General features: G+C 44.0%; 1 protein-coding gene across 2 annotated transcripts in view; it reads left to right on the top strand.

Annotated features, from left to right (window-relative positions):
• LOC145353870 (uncharacterized) overlaps positions 1–20,244 on the top strand; it is a 282,180-nt gene that overhangs the window by 200,388 nt on the left and 61,548 nt on the right. For both annotated transcript variants that reach the window (XM_080204779.1, XM_080204778.1), the window contains 4 exons: positions 2,811–2,886; positions 6,035–6,253; positions 11,900–11,987; positions 17,205–17,357. In XM_080204779.1, the coding sequence (XP_080060905.1) occupies positions 2,811–2,886; positions 6,035–6,253; positions 11,900–11,987; positions 17,205–17,357 (536 nt within the window). The remainder of the gene's footprint in view (positions 1–2,810; positions 2,887–6,034; positions 6,254–11,899; positions 11,988–17,204; positions 17,358–20,244) is intronic.

Genomic DNA, 20,244 nt, shown 5'->3' with positions numbered 1-20,244 from the left:
AATCCCACTCAGGCCCTACACCCATGTCCCTACATATTTACCCACTAATCCCTCTAACCTACGCATCTCATGACCCTAAGGGCAACTTTAGCATGGCCAATCAACCTAACCCGCACATCTTTGGACTGTGGGAGGAAACCGGAGCACCCAGAGGAAACCCATGCAGACATGGGGAGAACATGCAAATTCCACACAGACAGTGACCCAAACCAGGAATCGAACCCAGGTCCCTGGAGCTGTGAAGCAGCAGTGCTAACCACTGTGCTACCGTGTTGTTACAAAATTCAATCTTATGCCCTAACTGGAAAACGTAGAAACAGAGGAGAATAACTACAGCACGGAATGAGGCCATTCTTCGGAAATGAACACAGCAAGCCCAATGTTTGCTTTTTTTTTACAATTATCAAGGAGAAGATAATTAAGTACCATAACACCTGAGAACTGGTGTGAATTCAAAAGCAATCAGACGGGCTGGATTTCATGGGATCATTGATTCCTGACAGTGCAGAAGGAGCCCATTCGGCCCATCGAGTCTGCACCGACCACAATCTCACCCAGGCCCCATTCCCATAACCTCATGTATTTACCCTGACGTGAAGGGGTAATTTAACATGGTCAATTAACCTAACGTGGATTAGACAGACAGGCTGGATTTCAAAGGATCATAGAATCCCTACAGTACAGAGTCCATTCGTCCCATCGAGCCTGCACTGACAGCAATCCCACCCAGGCCCTATCCCCTTAATTTTTATCCTCCTAATTCTCCCTGACACTTGGGGGCGATTTAGCACGGCCAGTCAGCCTAACGTACACATCTTTGGGACTGTGGGAGGAAACCAGAGCACTCGGAGGAAACCCACGCAGACACAGGGAGAACGTGCAGCCTCCATACAGACAGTGACCCGAGGCCAGAATTGAACTCGGGTCCCTGATGCTGAGAGGCAGCAGTGCTAACCACTGTGCCACCATTCTATCCATTTGTTTGTAATCTTCACAATTTGAGTTTTCAACAAAAGTTCTATTTTAACTCCCTTTTATATTGTACTTTTAAGACTTCAATTTGTCTTAATGATTCACTAAATGTACTTTGTCTCCCATTACCATGCAATTTAACATGCCAGTTTAAGTTACAAAATCTGATTGTGAAGAGTCCCGCAATAATTGGCTATAAATTAGTTGAATTGAACCACAAATTAATTAATTTTTTTCCCTGCAGGATGTCTTGAAGAAAAGCCTTAAATAAAAGTGGGTTACTTTTTATTCTGTTTGATGGGATATAATTTTATAAATTTTGTCAGAGAAATCGCAAAATAAAAAATGCAGTTATTCAACCATGAATATTTTACAATCACACGTTAGAATGAAGACCATAAGACATAGGAGCAGAATTAGGCCATTCGGCCCATCGAGTCTGCCTCACCATTCAATCGTGGCTGATGTTTTCCTCTTTCCCATTCCCCTGCCTTTTTCCTATAACCCCAGGTCCCCTTATTAATCAAGAACATTATTGGTTACTTACAGATTTTGACATTTCCATCACAGATCTTATCTAATAGCACAGCGCACTCCGTCATAGATTATAATCTTGATTAGGACATGAACTGACAATATCCTGTGCTCATAACCAAAGTCGTATATTTTCAAAATGTATAGAGATCCATAGTTTTGGATCTGTTCTGCAGTGACTGACCCAGGACATCAAAGTGAAATGTATTGCAAGTCTGAAAGACCGTCCTGCTCCCTGACCTGTCATACGTAGGGATGTGGGGGTAGGGCCTGGGTGGGACTGTGGTCAGTGCAGACTCGATGGGCCAAAGGGCCTCTTTCTGCATTGTAGGGTTCTATGATTCTATGTCTGAAAGGGCTGAGATGCTAGAAGTTAATTTTAACCACCTTTTCATATTCCCTGCTAGGACAATGTTCCTTTTTCCGTTGAGATAAATAAATACTGCGAATGCTGGAATCTGAAACTAAAACAGAAAATGCTGGAAAACCTCAGCAGGTCTGACAGCATCTGTGGAGAGAGAACAGAGCCAACCTTTGTAGTCTGGATAACCCTTTGTCAGAGCGCAACGATTGTCTAGCATTTTCTGTTTTTGTTCCTATTTTCATTGTCGTGTGCAAGTCATAGACACCCTGCGGTGCAGAAGAGGACACGTGACCCATCGAATCTGCACTGACTCTCTGACAGAGTATCATACCCATGTCCTAACCCTGTAACCCCACACCTGTACCATGGCTAATCCATCTAACCTATACATCTTGGGACACTAATCCCTACAGTGCAGACAGAGGCCATGCGGCCAATCGTGCTGCACCAGGAACAATCCCTGTGACCCCGTGTATTTACACTGCTAATCTCCTTGATGTTGAGGAGCAATTTAGCACTGCTAATCCACCTAACCCGCTCATCTTTGGAACGTGGGAGGAAACCGCAGCAGACACTAGGAGAATGTGCAATCTCACAGTCACCCAAGGCCAGAATTGGTCCCTGGTCCTTGGAGCTGTGAGGCAGCAGTGCTAACTAACCACCATGCCACTGTGTGGGTTTTTATAACATTGGAATGGATGCATCAAGTTTGCCTGTTGGTGGTGTATGTATGTCTTTAGAAAAAAGCACATTTTTGCTGCAAATGGCAGTAGTTTTTAATTACCACCAGCTTTTCTCCATCTCAGTCCATTTAAAGGATGGAAAGGCAGCTTCTGGCTTCCTTTTCACAAGGTAGTTAAAGTCAAGGCTATAAACAATAGCTCTCTTTTGAATTATCCTTGATTCTTCCTTTCTGTTGTTGGCCTTCCTTTCTCTACAGGTGGCCCTTGGCATTTTGCATACACAGTGAAGTTCTATCCCCCAGATCCAACCCAGCTCTCTGAAGATATAACAAGGTGAGCTTGAGCCATTTTTGATTCATGAATGCACACTCAATCATTCCTGAACGTATTTGTGTATGCATTTGATCTTTCACCACACACATTTCTTGCATTTTAAGGATGCTCATTTTGCTCCGTTGAATATCTGCTGCCATTTATTTTTAAAAATACATTTTTAACAACGGAAAAGGATTTCTCCATGGCAACTGTGACAATTAGGGAGCATTTACTTTCACAAAGCGCTGTAGGTTTGCTGTGATGTGGCAAGAAAGGCCAAGAATGTCCCTTGAAGACATAAGTCAAGTTCACCCTCATGAAACATGTTGGCTTCATGATATGATTAGCGTGATTGATGTGTACTTAGCTTTGCCATGGCCTATATTTTTTTTTAAATTCAGTCTTTGTTGGGATTTGCCACGTGAAGGTAGGAAAAAAAGTCTGATACTTTTTTTAAGCAATGGGTTTGGAATACAACCAGATACTGAACACCAACGCTGTAAAACTGACTCACTGTACAGAGGAGAGCTGTGACTACTGCCTTTTAAGGATACCAGTTTTCCATTTACACATATTATGTGACACATGGGCTTAATCTCAGTTCATTTATTAGATCAACCTGCATAAACGCTTGGAAATGCAATGAGGGCCACTCTGATTATGTTACCATTTCAGTTTGGTTATAAGCAGAGAAATACAGAAGGCTGGAAACCATTCTTCATTAGCGTTTTCTTAACGCAAACACCTCTGCAACCAAGAGGGCAAGGCACTTCTGCGTGCTGTTGATTTTTGTATGCTTGCTGTGTGATAATCATGGAATCCCTACGGTGCAGAAGGAAGCCATTCAGCCCATTGGGCCTGCTCTGGCAACAATCCCACTCAAGCCCTATCCCTGTGTCCCTGTGACCCCATGTATTTACTTTTCAAATCCCCCACACTAAGGGGCAATTTGGCATGGCCAGTCAACCTAACCCACACATCTTTGGAGTGTGGGAGGAAACTGGAGGAAACCCACTCAGACACGGGGAGAATGTGTAAACTCAACACAGATAGTCACCCTGGGTCAGAATCGAACCTGGGTCCCTGGCACTGCGAGGCAGCAGTGCTAACCACCCCTAAAGGCTGCTTGAGGTGCGATGAGGCATCATGACCGAACAGTGAGAGCCTGCCTCAGCTGCCCTCCTTTGCAGAGGCAGAGGCTCTTACTTTTGTGTATGCGCTGGTGGAGAAGGGAAGTTTAAAAACCCAGCCAGCTGAGCCAAGCATGAGTCTCTGAAAAGCAACACTGAAATATGAACTCTTGACCTTCTACTTTAGCAAGCAAATGTTTAACCACTTGAGTGAGTGGGATTCCCCCCGCCCCTCCCATCCGCCCCTGAACTTGCTAAAACTGGTTTGTTTTGACGGAAAGTTGCAGTAAAATCCTGCAGAAGAGTTGCACACGTTACTCGGCACAAATGGATCAAAGTGTTTTGAACACAAGTTTTCTGCCCAAACAGATAATTTCTTTGTGAAGAAGTATTCCACAAAGAGAGAGAGATTGTTGTTGCAATCATTTTTGTCAGCCATTCCCGGGCAAAAAGACACGGCGGTACATTTCTATGTGATTTATATTTTATTAACTTGTCAAGGTGCCAAACCATTCTTGTGCATGGAAAAATAAGAAATGTTGATGCTGGGAGATGGATAATTTTTCATCGGAGAACCCAGTTTTGGAATTAAGCTCTTCCTGAGTCGGGTATAATATAACTGAAAGTAGATCTGGACCTCTTCATCCTGCCCAGTCCCCCACGACTTACCCGAGCTTGCAAAATCTCTCTCACTGTCCTGGCGAGAGACAATACACATCTCTTTACCCTGTGCTTAACCTTCTCTCCACTCATTGTCTGCACCTTTAAGACTTGATTACCTGTAAAGACTTGCGTTCCAACTATTATCTTGTAAATTGAGTTTGTGTCTATATATGCTCTGTTTGTGAACACAACTCCCACTCACCTGATGAAGGGGCAGCGCTCCGAAAGCTTGTGGCTTGTGCTACCAAATAAACCTGTTGGACTTTAACCTGGTATTATGAGACTTCTTAATGTGTCTCAGCTCTGACTTCAGAAGACCCTAAGACTACAAGAGCAGAATTAGGCCAGTCAGCCCATCAATTCTGATCCTCCATTCAGTATTGACTGACAAGGTTCTCAACCCCATTCTCCCGCTTTTTCCCCATTACCTTTGATCTCCTTACCAATCAAGAATCTATCTGCCAACGTCTTAACTGTACTCAGTGACCTGGCCACCACAGCTTTCTGTGGCAATGAATTCCACAGATTCACCAGACCCTCTGGTTGAAGAAATTCCTCCTTGCCTCACTTATAAAGGATCATCTCTTTACTCTGAAACTGTGCCCTCTGATCCTAGATCTCCTACTAATGGAAATTTCTTCCCATGTCCAATCTGTCCAAGCCTTTCAGTATTCTGTAAGTTTCAATGAGATCCTCCCTCGTCCTTCTAAATGCCAGCAAGTACCCTACATTGCCCAGTGTCACAGCGAGGCATTTATCTGATTAGTATCCAATTAATTACAAGTACTTGTGCTCACTCGGCAATTAGTGCCAGGAGAAAGGAAGGACCTTCATACCTTTAGTCTGGGTTGGATTTGAATCCAAGTCCAAGAGTGATCGGCTCATCATAGAAGAACCATAGAATCCCTACAGTGCAGAAGGAGGCCCATCGGCTCTACATCCACTCTCCGAAAGAACAGTTTACCCAGGCCTATCCCGTAACCAAGGCTAATCCCCTGAACCTATACAACCTTTGGACACAAAGGGGCAATTTAGCATGGCCAGTCCATGCAACCTGCACATCTTAAGAGGAAACCCATGCAGACATGGGGAGAATGTGCAAACTCCGCACAGTCAGTCAAGGCCGGAATTGAACCCGGGTCCCTGGTACTGTGAGGCAGCAGTGCTAAACATTGTGCTGCCCCTGTTGAATGTTGACGTCATTGTCAACCGTGACATCGTAATGTTGAACTTGTTCCCTTATCAACAAGGGAACAGTGCTTTGTTTCCAGCCTGGTGCGGTTCAGTATACCGGAACTGATCAACTGCGAACCTAGTATTTGACATACAGTTGTTTCACAAGTCATTGCTTTATTGGTTCTGTTCTACTTCAGGTATTACCTGTGCCTGCAGCTGAGAGATGACATTATCTCTGGGCGACTGCCTTGCTCTTTCGTTACACATGCTCTGTTGGGTTCGTACACTGTTCAGGCAGAACTGGGAGACTATGATCCTGAGGAATATGGACCTGACTACGTCAGTGAAATTCGCTTTGCGCCAAACCAAACAAAAGAACTGGAGGAGAGGGTGGTCGAACTCCATAAGACCTACAGGTAAGATACTGCCAGCTTCATTCTAATGTAACCTCGGCTGTTTTAGAATTTCTGATTTATCTAATGTCTGTTCTACCTAATCTATTCTATGAATCATCCACTTTAAAGAGTTCCCTCCTCCACTGTGTTGCTGCATGTGCAGTTTCCTTCTCCCTGCCTCATACTATTGTTTGCAATTGTGTGGTCGGCAGTTTGCGAACTCACAGCATCAAGGTGAGCCTTTTAAACATCCCACCTCGGCAACTTGAAGCCCCTCTGTTCCAATATGATGTTGCTATGGACAAATTGAGATGCATTGGGGAAGCATCGGGAGGTGGCATTAGCAGCTGTGTGGGAGCTGAATTCATAGAACCGTGGAAAAATACAGTGCAGAAGAGGCCCTTCAGCCCATCGACTCTGCACTAACACGTGAGAAACACCTGATCTCACACCTAGTCCCATTTATCAGCACTTGACTTGTAGCATTATCATGTATGCTGTGTGTATGCTGATAATACTGTTGTGGGCAGCATGTGGATGAGGAAGCGGATGGGTCTTTGGAGGGGGGCGGTTGAGGGGAGTTCAGATGTCATTTCTGGAGATGCTCTGATTACAAGTTGTTTGGCAGAGTGAAACCCGGGGAGGGCAGTCCCCTTGATCTGAAACACGGAGAAGAAATCGTCAAGGAGGGTGATATAGTCGATAATTTCAAAGGTTGCGGTGAGTTTGAGAAAGGATAATACACCAGGATCGTAATCGCGTCGGATTTGGTTCCAGCTGATTTGGTGCTGTGGCAGGAAAAGAAACCTGAAGAGAGAGATTCAAATGTGGAGTAGTTGGGGGGAAAAAAAGCCTCGGCCTGCATTTGGGTGGGAATAATCCATTCCAGGACGTTAAACATTCATAGGCCAATATCCCATGACAGAATTTCAAGTTTAAGGTGAAGTTTATTTATTAGTCGCAAGTAAGGCTTACATTAACACTGCAATGAAGTTGCTATGAAGTTCCCCTAGTTGCCACACTATGACGCCTGTTCAGGTCAGCCAGCACGTCTTTTAGAATTTGGGAGGAAATCCTAGCACCCGGAGGAATCTCACGCAGACACAGGGAAAATGTGCAGACTCCACACAGACAGTGACCCAAGCCGGGAATTGAACCCGGGTCCCTGGTGCTGTGAGGCAGCAGTTAACCACTGCCACCATGCCACTGTTGGACATCCTGTCAAAAGGCAGTGACTACCTTGGATCCCGAGGCTTTGCTGTTTCAGAATAAATACCTGTCTTTCGCCTTGACTTGACAACTCGAAGGACCACGAGTGACTGATGTTTTCAGATGTTTTGGCTTTGTCTTTATTCAAGAGTTCCCATTTCTTTACTCTTTGTTTTCTGGTATTATTTGTTGCTTTACTTGCCTTTCTTGATTTATCCACCCAGGCTTCAAGTTGCAGAAGGTGCAGAGTTTAAAAATGCACAAGTCTTGAATGTTAATTATGGCCTTTAACTGGAAGAATCTTAATTACTCCTTCATCTCACATGGAGATCACCAACAAGTTTTTCTTCCAAAAGGGAGCATAATCCTTTTTTACACAAACTTAAAAAAATCTTAAAGGTCTACACAGGGTAGATGCAAAAAGCATTTTTTTCCCTGCCTGGGGAAGGTCTCAAACCAGGATATTCAGTCTCAGCATCAGGCGCAAGTCGATTATAACTGAGATGAATGAATCTTTGGAATTCTCTACTCAAGAGGATTGTGGTGGTTTGGCCATTGAGTACACTGTGGTGGCATGGTGACTCACTGGTTAGCACTGCTGCCTCAGATCACTGGAGACCTGGGTTCAATTCCCAGCTTGGCTGACTTAATTGCAGTGTTAATATTAGCCTACTTGTGACTAATAAATAAACTTTACTTAATATTCAAGATGCAAATCAATAGATTTCTATATACTAATGACATCAATGGGACAGCACTGTATCACAGTGGTTAACACTGCTGCGTCACAGCACCATGGACCCAGGTTTGATTACAGCCTTGGGTGGCTGTCTGTGTGGAGTCTGCACATTCTCCCCATGTCTGTGTGGGTTTCCTCTGGATGCTCCAGATTCCTATCGCAGTCCAAAGATGTGTCAATTGGTCATGATAAATTGCCTCTTTTAATGTCCCAAGATCTGTAGTTCAGATGGATTAGCCATGGGAAAGGTGTGGGGTTACAGGGGTAGGGTGAGGAAGAGGGCCTGGATAAGATGCTCTGAGTCGGTGCCAGATGTAATGGGCCGAATGGCCTCTCTGCACTCTAGGGATTCTGTGATTCCATGTGGGGATAGTGTGAGAAAAAGGCATTGAGACAGATGATCAGCCATGATTTAGTTGAATGGTAGTTCAGGTTTGAGGGGCCGAATGGCCTACTCTTGCTCTTATGGTGATGGTAATTAGTGAGTATGAAAATAATGCTCAACAACATTACATTCTCTACTCATAACCTATTAAAGCACATTGGGTGAGATATCAGCCCTGTCTTAATTTTGCATATTTTTAAAACTATAATTGGCCTCCTCCAGAAATAGATAGGCAATTTTCACTTGGTTTCACTTTGGGTGTGGTACAAAACTGGTGGGGTGGGTTGGCCACTTGTTCTACATCACTGAAGTCAACAGACAGAAAGTAGTATGGGGTGTAACCACTTTCTGCCTGTGCCCAAAGTGAAACCTACCCCTGCTGACTATACTTTCCTAGTGCATTGTTTGTTTAAGTTATCTTAAACTAATTAGAACACACATTGCTATTCAAACCGGGATTACTATTTGTCTTTTTGCTGCATACTCCTTTAATTTGACTAAGGTCTTAGTAGCAAAACAAAATGGGGGGGGGGAGGTGGTTTTCATGAGATATGCCAGCAGGTACAGTGTAAATCTTGTAAATTATGTGGGAGTATTTACTTTCCTGTACCTGCTCTAGATCCAGTTTTTGCCATCCTGTACAGATCCCGCTGATGGGTTCATTTTCCTGTTTCAGAAAATAGGCCCTTTTAATATTCAAATCGGAGTTCAGTAATGTGTGGGATCTGGATTGCTAGCTTACAAAAAAAAGGACTCTATGTCAATTATGTACAAGGGTACATCTGAAGAGAGGAATGGTTTGTGTCTCAGTGGGTAGTGACCCTGGCTCTAAGTCTTCAAGTCTTACTCCAGCACTTGTTGACCATGGAAACATGTGTCTAAACCAAGGTGGTGCTGGAACACGGCAACTTCTTGCAAGTTGTGTCCAGCATACCCTTCCATTCTATCTTTTACTCTCATTCTGTGTAAAACTCTACTCTAACTCTTTTAAACTCTGTAACAATGATATTAAGTTGATGTTTCATCTACATGAAGATGACATTACATTTTGCACCCTCTTCTTTCCTTCTTTATGTACGGTATGCTTTGTCTGTATAGTGTGCAAGAGACAATACTTTTCACTGTATACTAACACAAGGGACAGCAATAAATCAAATCCAAATTCATTATGTGGGCAAACCATTTGATTTTGTCCCTGCTGAGCTTTCCAACTCACCCATGGCTGGCGGTAAGAGTGGGAGACATTTCTTGTCCACTATGCTTGAGTCAGTGGTGACCTTCGAGCTATAACTGCTTGTCTCTCTTGAAACAGAGAGAGAATGCCTACAGTCTCTCGCAGACTATGGCTAATTTATAACCAGATGAGCATCTGAAAAAGAAAGGTTCAGTTTAAAATTATTGTTGTGGATTGGAGGAGCAAGACCGTTACACTGGCTAACACATAAGAACATAAGAAATAGGAGCAGGAGTAGGCCATCTAGCCCTTCGAGCCTGCCCCGCCATTCACTAAGATCATGGCTGATCTGTCGTGGCTCAGTTCCACATTCCCGCCCTCTCCCCATAACCCTTAATCCCCTCGCTTATCAAAAACCCATCAACTCGCATCTTAAAAATATTTAGCGAGGCAGCCTCCACCATCTCAACGGGCAGAGAATTCCAGAGATTCACCACCCTTTGAGTGAAGAAGTTCCTCCTCAACTCTGTTCTAAACTGCGCCCCCCCCCCCTCCCCCCTTATCTTGAGGCTGTGCCCCCTAGTCCTACTGTCCTTTTTGAGCGGGAAGAGCCTCTCCACCTCTATCCTAGCCATCCCATTCATCATCTTATACATCTCAATGAGATCTCCCCTCATTCTTCTAAACTCTAACGAGTACAAGCCTAGTTTATTCAGCCTCTCCTCATAGCTCAACCCCCTCAACTCCGGTATCAGCCTAGTAAACCTCCTCTGCACTCCCTCCAAGGCCAAAATATCCTTGCGTAAGTGCGGTGACCAAAACTGCACACAGTACTCCAGCTGCGGTCTCACCAATGCCCTATTTGGCACAGCAAGACCTCCCTACTTTTATATTCAATCCCCCTCGCTATGAAGGCCAGCATCCCATTAGCCTTCCTGGCCACCTGCTGCACCTGCAGGCTGGGTTTTTGCGACTCATGCACAAGGACCCCGAGGTCCCTCTGCACTGTCGCCTGCTGCAGCTTTTCGCCACATAAGAAATAGTCCTTCCTACCATTCTTCCTACCAAAGTGGACCACCTCACACTTGCCAACATTAAATTCCATTTGCCATTTCCTGGCCCATTCGCTCAGCCTATCTAGATCCTTCTGCAGACTCTCCACACCGTCCGCGCAATTTGCCGTTCCACCAATCTTGGTGTCATCAGCAAATTTCGACACCATACGCTCGGTTCCCTCCTCCAGATCATCTATATAAATGGTAAATAGCTGAGGCCCCAGCACCGACCCCTGGGGCACGCCACTAGTCACCAACCGCCAATCCGAATAGCACCCATTAACCCCCACTCTCTGCCTCCTATTTGACAACCAATCCTCTATCCACGCTAACACCCTACCCCCAACTCCATGCCCCCTTACCTTCTGCAATAACCTCTTGTGAGGTACCTTGTCAAACGCCTTCTGAAAATCAAGAAAGACCACATCCACCGGCTCTCCTCTATCCATCGCCCTAAACACATCCTCATAGAACTCCAATAAATTTGTCAGACACGACTTCCCCTTAACGAAACCGTGCTGCGTCTGCTCTATCAAGCAATTCCCCTCAAGATGCCTCGCTATTTCCTCCTTGATGACAGATTCTAACATTTTACCTACAACAGACGTTAAACTAACTGGTCTATAACATTGTGTGTGCTACTCTCACTTGGACTTGTACCCCTGGGTATACCTTGCTGCAGGCCCAGTTTCTGGGTTGACTGCTATTGTGACAGCTCTGAAAAGCACCCTTTGGTATGGGATTGTAAGGCTTGACCAACAAAATGAGGGATACCAATGGCCATATAGCCTTTTCGCACTGTTGGTTGGCCACCTGATAATTAAGATCTCCTTCAAGATGGTTTTAGCCATCATAATCGTATAATTAAGATAATTTTAATCAAACTAAGTCCTGTTTAAATAATTGGTGGAAATTATCATGGTTGAAAGAGATTATTGTGACAAGATAGCTACTGCACCCACATGGTGAGATATCTGGCAAGGAACAGCGATCATTTAGGACTAAAATCTTGCTAAGTGCTGTTCTGTTAATTATCTGATGTTTGTTTTCAGTCATTGTATTAAACAGGAACAATAAGCTCTTTGTGCATCACTGATTATTATAGGGGCATGACACCAGGAGAAGCAGAAATGAACTTTTTGGAAAATGCAAAGAAGCTGTCTATGTACGGTGTGGACTTGCATCATGCGAAGGTAATTATGACTGAGGCATAACTCTGCTACAGAATTCTTTTAAGTTCAATACCAGATGGCTATCGGTGCCATTGCAACAACTTGTACACGTAGATTTAAAAAGATTAACTTCGACTCTTCCAAATAAGTTATTCTTAAGGGTACATCTCAGAAAGTCAATATATAAACAGATTTTCATTTGATGATTTGGTTTATTTAATAATGGTTTTTGTTAAAACTGTTCTTCCAAACTGATCTTTCTTGCTAAACAGAAGTAAAGTTTAATTTTGTAAATTATTATGCAGGAGCTACCCCTAGAGTCTCGACATATGTAACAGAAGGAGACCATTCATTCTCGGATTTTTCTTGCCAGCTTTTTGGTCCAATCCAATTTGATTCAATTCCCTATCCTTTCTCCGTAACTCTGCACACTTTCGCCCCTTAATTTCTTTTTGTTTTGTGTTCATGGGATGTGGGCATCACCGGCAAGGCCAGCATTTTTTTTTTTACCAGTTCCTATATGCCATTGGAAAGGCTGGGTGAGCCACCTTCTTGAACTGTTGCAGTCCATGCAGTGTAGGTACGTGCAGAACACTGTTAGGAAGGGAGTTCTGGCGACAATGAAGGAACAGCAAGTCAGAATGGTGTGTAACTTGGGGAGGGTGGGGTGCAGATGGTAGTGCTCTCGTGTGCCTGCTGCTTTTGTCCTTCTAGGTGGTAGAAGTCAAGGGTTTGGAAGGTGTTGTTGAAGGAGGCTTGGCAAATTACTACAGTGCATCTTGCATATGACTAACACTGCATCAGTGAATGTTTAAGATGGTGGATAGGGTGTCAGTCAAGTGAGCTGCCTTGTTCCTGATGGTGTCAAGCTTCTTGAGTATTCTTGGAGCTACACTTATCCAGGCAAGTAGGTAAATTTCCATCACATTTCTGACTTGTTCCTTATAGATAATGAACAGGATTTGGGGAGTCAGAAGGTCAGTTATTTACTGCAGAATTCCCAAGTCCTTCCTTGCCCTTGTAGTCACAACATTTATATGACTAGTCTAGCTCAGTTTCTAGTCAATGACAACCCCCCCGGATGTTGAAAGTGAGGGATTCAGCGATGGTGATGCCATTGAACATCAAGGGGCGATGGTTAAATTATCTTTTGTTAGAAATGAGCTTTGTTTGACACTTGTGTGGCGTGAATGTTAATTGCCACTTGTCAACCCAAGCCTGAACCTGGGTCTTGCTGCAATTGGACATTGACTCCTTCAGCATTGGAGGAGTTGCAAATGGTGCTGAATGTTGCACAATCATCAGCGAACATCCCCAAAACCGATCTTATGATGGAGGAATGGTGATTGATGAAGAAGCTGAGAAAGGTTGGGCCTGTGGAACTCTTGTACTGATGTCCTGGGACTGGGATGATCAGCTTCCAGTAATCATGACCACCTTCTTTGTTCTGGGTATGATTCCAACCATTTTGTGTCTGTGCCCAACTGGTGTTCAGCATGGAGAAGTACTGATTCTTCAGCCAAGGGAGAACGGTAGCTCTCAGGAAGTTTCCCTTCCTGTGTTTAGCTTAACACCATGAAATATCATCGAATCCAGACTACCTGATTCTATTTTGAATATTGTTGTTGAAGCTGCTCCCAGCATCCTTTTCAGGCCGTGCGTTCCAATCTGTTTCCTTGGCTATATCCAAATCAAACTGCATTAATGTAGAAGATCGGACCAGGAGGAGGCCATTTGGCCCTTCAAGCCAGCTCTGCCATTCATCACAGTCATGGCTGATCATCCAACTCAGTAGCCTAATCCTGCTTTCTCCCCATAATCTTTGATCCCATTCACCTCAAGTACTAAACTAGCTGGCTCTTTAATACATTCAATGTTTTGGCCAATTTTTGCCCACACATCCATCATTCCTGACATTAGACACATTTGTGGGTCATGTACATGGTAAGAAGTCTCACAAGACCAGGTTAAAGTCCAGCAGGTTTATTTGGTAGCAAATGCCACTACCTTTCGGAGCGCTGTTTGTGTCTTTATATGCCCTGTTTGTGAACAGATCGCCCACTCACCTGATGAAGGAGCAGCGCTCTGAAAGGCTTGTGGCATTTACTACCAAATAAACCTGTTGGACTTTAACCTGGTGTTGTGAGACTTCTTACTGTGTTTACCCCAGTCCAACGCCGGCACCTCCATATCAAATACATGGAGCAGCCTTATTTCTAGGCCTTGATGGTACTGTTTCATAATATTGTTTAGAAGTTGCTGGGACCACTATTTCCCTCATTCACTATTACCAATTGAAGATCTTACATCAACATGCTTTTGTCATTTGGGAATGGGAACTGGAGGCATTAATATTAACCCTCAGTATACTACTCTGTAACATGTCACATTGACTTATCATTCCCACCACAGTACCTGTATCACTATGGAGATACAGTACTGAATTTTATTTAGTATGGATCAAAGCGAGGGAGAAACATGTGCTGAATCTTATCATGGTGTTTAGCTATGATACAAATCTCAGTATCATTCACGACCCAGATTTTTATGCTCTGGGGTTGGTAAGAATTGCACCGTACATAAGCAAGACCTGACATTAACAGACCTCAGTGCTTCCAACTGAAGCTATGATCTGGAATGCTGCAGGGTGCTTTTATTCCCTCCTTGATGTCTATTTGGGCCTCTTAACCTGACATTGAGCGGCTACACACTCTCTGATCTACTTATATTCCTGTCTTTTGGCTGTCCCTTCTCGGTCTCTTGCCAGTTGGCCCATGTCAAACATTGATGAACGCTGTTAATCTAATTCTTGCAGCACAGCCAGGCAATACTCTTTAGAACTTGGGTTATACTAACCTGTCGTATACTCTGAAAGTGGTTTGCTACTAATGTTGGTAATAGCTCAGTTTTCACAAAAATGACTGATTTGTCTCACCTCAGGACATGGCTTGAGAAATATTAAGCACTGAGTAATTGAAGGGCATGTACAGTAGAAAGAATTTCAGCCTTGCCCCTAAGGCACTTACATCAGTATTTCATTCCTGGGTGTTGGCTAGTGAAAGGAAAGTAAAGCCAGTCTTCTTACAATGACCTTGGCGAATCAGATGTTCAATTCGTTTATAATATTTTGCAATTGTTGTTAATAAATTGTTCCCCTTGACTGAAGGTAATAATCCCTCAGGTCTTACTAACAAATAGGAAACTGTTCCCTTACCCTGCAAGGCCATAGAAAACATAAATCTTTTGCTGATATGAAATCACACCGTTTATACATATTTAATTTTCCAATTAATATTTAGTGGATAAGACAAAACTACAGCCAAATTCAGCAGATAAACAATGCCTCAAGGGCCTGGTGTTGACATATGGTTAAAGAGTTATGGTCTGCTCATTATTAATTGATAGGTGCCACCTTTCGATTTAACTATCTTGCAGCATGATTTCACTGACTCACCAGGAGTGAGGAAGTTATTGCTACTTTCCAAGGGGTACATTATTTTGAGAAAGACAAATAAGTTTTGTAAAATCGATCTTTAACACCTATTAAAGGCAGATATGGTGGTCTAGAAAGGAGCTCCAGCAATACTTGGGTCAGTGAGAACCAGGGGAAAACTCTCTGCTGGTTGGAGTTGTACCTAGCACAAAAGAGCTTGATTGTGGCAGTTGGAGGACAGTCATCTCGGCTCAGGACATCACTGCAGGAGTTCCTCAGGATAGTGTGCTAGGCCCACCCATCTTCAACTGCTTTATCAGTGACCTCCTCGTCATGAGGTCAGAAGTGGGGATGCACAATTCAGACTCCTCAGATACTGAAGCCATCTGTATCCAAATGTAGCAAGATCTGGGCAACATGCAAGCTTGGCCTGGCCAGGGGCAAGTAATGTTCACACCAGACAAAGGCATCTCCAACAAAAGAGATGATATTCAGTGGCATCATTATCACTGAATCCCCTACTATCAAAATCCTGGGGGTTATCATTGAGCAGAAACTGAACTGGGGTAGCCAAGTGGCTACAGGAGCAGATCAGAGGCTAGGAGTCCTGTGGCAAATAACTCACCCAACTCCCCAAAGCCTGTCCATAATCTACAAGACACAAGTTGGAAGTGTGATGGAATACTCCCTACATGCCTCGATGAGTGCAGCTCCAACAATACTCAAGAAGCTTGACGCTGTCCAGGTCGAATCAGTCTGCTTGACTGATTTGACTAGCTTGAACCTGGAAGTTCCCCTTCAAACCACTCTCAACCCTGACTTGGAAATATATCTTGTCATTCTCAAACTGGCTGTGTGCAGGAAAATCAGGTCTAAATGTCACAGTGGATGCTGCACCAGAAGTTTTTTTTTAAAATTGCTTGAAATTTTTTTTTTAAAGCATTCATTCACTGACTGGGCTGACATTTATCACCCTTCTTTAATTTCCCTTGAACCAAGCGGGCAAAGAGGGGTCAGCCACATTGTGGATCTGGAGTGACATGTTGCCAGATTTCCTTCCCTATAGTGATGGTTTTTCATTTTACAACAACAATTTCAAGGCCATTATTATACTTTTAATTTCAGATTTTTATTGAATTCAAATTTCACCCTGTTGGGATTGGAACCCGATTTCTGGATTATTAGTTCAATAGTATATCGCTACTCCACCCCTCCCCATCTGAAATCCACTTTCTCAGCGAGCTGCCCAGCATGTGCTTACAGCTCACTAATCTCATGCAAGAGGCCCCAACACAACAATGGGTGGACCATGGGATTGTTCCCTGTATCCCCTCCTTGCTGTCAGGGTGCCACAACCCAATTTCCCACCCAGTCATAAAATCCCTACAGTGCAGAAGGAGGCCATTTGGCCTATTGAGTCTGCACTGACCACAACCCAGACCCTATTTCCCATATATTTACCCTCCTAATCCTCCTGTCATTAGGGTCAATTTAGCATGGCCAACCAACCTAATCTGCACAACTTTGGGTTGTGGGAGGAAACTGGAGCACTCGGAGAAAAGCCATGCAGACACAGGGAGAATGTACAAACTCCACACAGACAGTGACCAGAGGCTGGAATTGAACCCAGGTCCCTGGCGCTGAGAGGCAGCAGTGCTAACCACTATGCCACCGTGCTGCCCTGACCATCAATGGTGGCCAGACTGTAAATCAGATTGAAGTGTTGACATTATTGAACAGATATTTCAAAGGTGATTCATGCATTCTGGTATCTGACCTCCTTGCTCTGTGTTTGCTGGTCACAGGACTCAGAAGGGATTGACATCATGCTTGGTGTTTGTGCAAATGGCCTTCTCATCTACAGAGACCGGTTAAGAATAAATCGCTTTGCTTGGCCCAAGATTCTCAAGATTTCATATAAAAGGAGCAACTTCTACATTAAAATCAGACCTGGAGAGGTGAGTGATTTGTTTTTCATAAATTCCTGATTGTACTATATTGAGTCATCGGAGCCATGTCATCGAATCCCTATAGTAGAGAAGGAGGCCATTTGGTCTGTACCGACCACAATCCCACCCAGGCCCTATTCCCGTAACTCTGTCAATCCCCCTGATATTAGGGGCAATTTAGTATGGCCAATCAATCTAACCCACACATCTTTGGAGTGTGAGAGGAAACCCCCACAGGCATGGGGAGGAAGTGCAAACTCCACACAGGTAGTGATCCAAGGCTGGAATTGAACCTGGGTCCTTGGCTGTAAGTGGCAGCAGTGCCATTCAAAGAAAGTGCTAGGAAGCATGCCATTTCAATAGTAATTTTAAAAAGTCACCTGAGAAAGGGCTATCAACAGAGTGGCAAGTTTGGATGTTAGTTGCACTCCATACAAAAAATAGTCGCTGTCCACTTTGCCTTTACATAGGGACAGTCTTCACCAACTTCCTAATGACTTTTATTGGACCGATATCCCGGGCACAGTAAGTTCATTGAACCCATTCCAGTAAACTGTTACTTGCTTTTCTTAAAAAGAAAAGTTAAGCCTTGCTGTCTCCATGTCTGCGTGGGTTTCCTCCAGATGCTCTGGTTTCCTTTCACAATCCAAAAAATTAAAAGACGTGCTGGTTAGGTGCATTGGCCGTGCTAAATTCTCCCTCGAGAATACCCGAACAGGCACCGGAGTATGGCGACTTGGAGATTTTCATAGAAACTTCGTTGCAATGTTACTGTAAGCCTACTTGTGACACTGCTAAACTTTAAAACTCTTAAATAAGAAATCAGCCTGATTTTTTTTTTTCTCCTCAAAATAAAATTGTACCTGTGATTCTGTTTTATTTTAATGCACTCTGTTCTCTTTCCTAATCCTCATATCTCAAACATGTTGAATTTTTACAACTGTCCTTTTTAAAAAGACACATTGCTTATAAGCCTCTTTGTTCATATTTTTCATTGTCTCAGCTGTGTTGCTTTTTCATAAAATTCCCCTGCTATCATACTTCTCTTCCAATTGCCTCAATCCGATCTGCTACTGTGCTTTTTCTCAGAGAACGTCTGGTCTTTTTATTTAATTGGCCTTGTTGCACTAGCTTTCCAACAAACAAGACCTCTTGGTATCCTCAAAAGAAGTCCACCAAGGAAGGTGCAATGTAAAATTTCTCCAGCACTTGTACTTTTTACGCGAGATTGCTAGGAACACATAAAACATAGTCCCAGATGGCCATAGGCCCCCTTTGAGGGGGAGTGCTGACTGGTGGTGATTTAACCCAAGGATCACCACACCTCAGGCGAGGGGCAAGGTTAAGAATAACCTCAGCTGGTATGGAAATTGAACCCGCTGTGGGTGTCGCTCTGCACCACAAACCAGCCATCCAGCCAATTGAGAATGGGAGCGGACTCTTCAGCTCTCAAAACCTGCCAATACTCATATAAACCTATCAACCTCAAATGTTGAAAGTTTCAATTGGTTCCGTGCCCACAGCACCGAATGGGAGAAAATGTAAGATTCCGTGATCTTTTCTGTGAAAAAGTGCCGACTGATTTTCACTCCTGGCTTGGAGAGCACTTGAATAGAAAATGTGAGCGAGGATTTCCACGACAAATGACCTGAGGGATTATGTTACTGAGGCAGCAGTAGGCAGTCTGGATTGCAGATGAGGTTGAAAGCTCGGCACATAGTCAAGTATGGTGTGAACCCTCTGTGTCGAGGGTGGAGATGGGTACTGTTCCAGAATTGGAATGGCCTCACAGCGCCAGCGACCAGGGTTCAATTCTGATCTGGGGTGACTATCTGTGTGGAGTCCGCACATTATCCCCATGTCTGCACGGGTGTCCTCCGAATGCTGCGGTGTTCCCCCACAATCTAAAGATGTGTGGTTAAGGTGGATTAGCCATGCTAAATTGAGCCTTGGTGTCAGGCGGATTAGCAGGGTAAATTTATGGGGTTACGTGGATAGGGCCTGGGTGGATTTGTTGTTGGTGCAGGCTCGATGGGCCAGTTGGGGATTCTATTCTTCTATACTGTTCTGATTGGATGCGGAGTCACAAGCTCCCCTCTGGATCCAAGTGGACAGGTTATAACGGTCTGGTTCAACCTGGGCACTGTTCGGGTAAAGGGATGGAATCGATGGCTGGGGAACAATATTTGTGGTGGCGAGCAAGCAGGAGCACTGGAGAATATTCCCTGCTCCATCTCCGAGATACCGTATCAAACTAATAACTCCACAATATTCTGAAATCATCTAACTGATTTGAGCCTGGGACCATGCTGATGTATATGGGGAAAAAATGTGCTTCGTCATTTCAACTTGCCTCTAAATACTGCAGCCAATCCCTACTTTGCAGAAGGAGGCCATTTGGCCCATTGAGCCCGCACCAACAACAACAATCAATCAAACTTGCGCATCTTTGGAGTGTGGAAGGAAACCCGCGCAGACACGGGGAGAATGTGCAGACTCCACACAAACAAGTCACCCAAGGCCAGAATCGAACCCGGACTCCCCCCCCAACCCTGGCGCTGTGAGCCAGCAGTGCTGAACACTGTGCCACCATCTCATCCATAATGGAGGATATTGTATAGTGTGGCATCCAAATCGGTCTCCCTGAAGAGTAAAAATAGTTGGCGTTAATTAACTGATTTTCAGCAGATGAAATATATTTCCCAAAACACAATTTTTGATTCATGCAGCCAATTAGAATCTCTAACGGTGTAGACGATTGTGAAAAGGTGGCAAAAATGGTTAACCTGCGAAGCACAAAAATATAAATCACAATAAACCCGTAAGTTTTCTCCAAATAGATATTCAGTGACCTCTGCTGGTGACATGACTGCTAACTGTAAAGGGCGTTTTCATT

This window comes from Carcharhinus amblyrhynchos, chromosome 16, assembly GCF_965287045.1.
Source record: "Carcharhinus amblyrhynchos chromosome 16, sCarAmb.v2.hapA, whole genome shotgun sequence".
NCBI lineage: Eukaryota > Metazoa > Chordata > Chondrichthyes > Carcharhiniformes > Carcharhinidae > Carcharhinus > Carcharhinus amblyrhynchos.
Note: the sequence above shows the minus strand (reverse complement) of the source record. Positions and strands in the feature narration are given on the sequence as shown.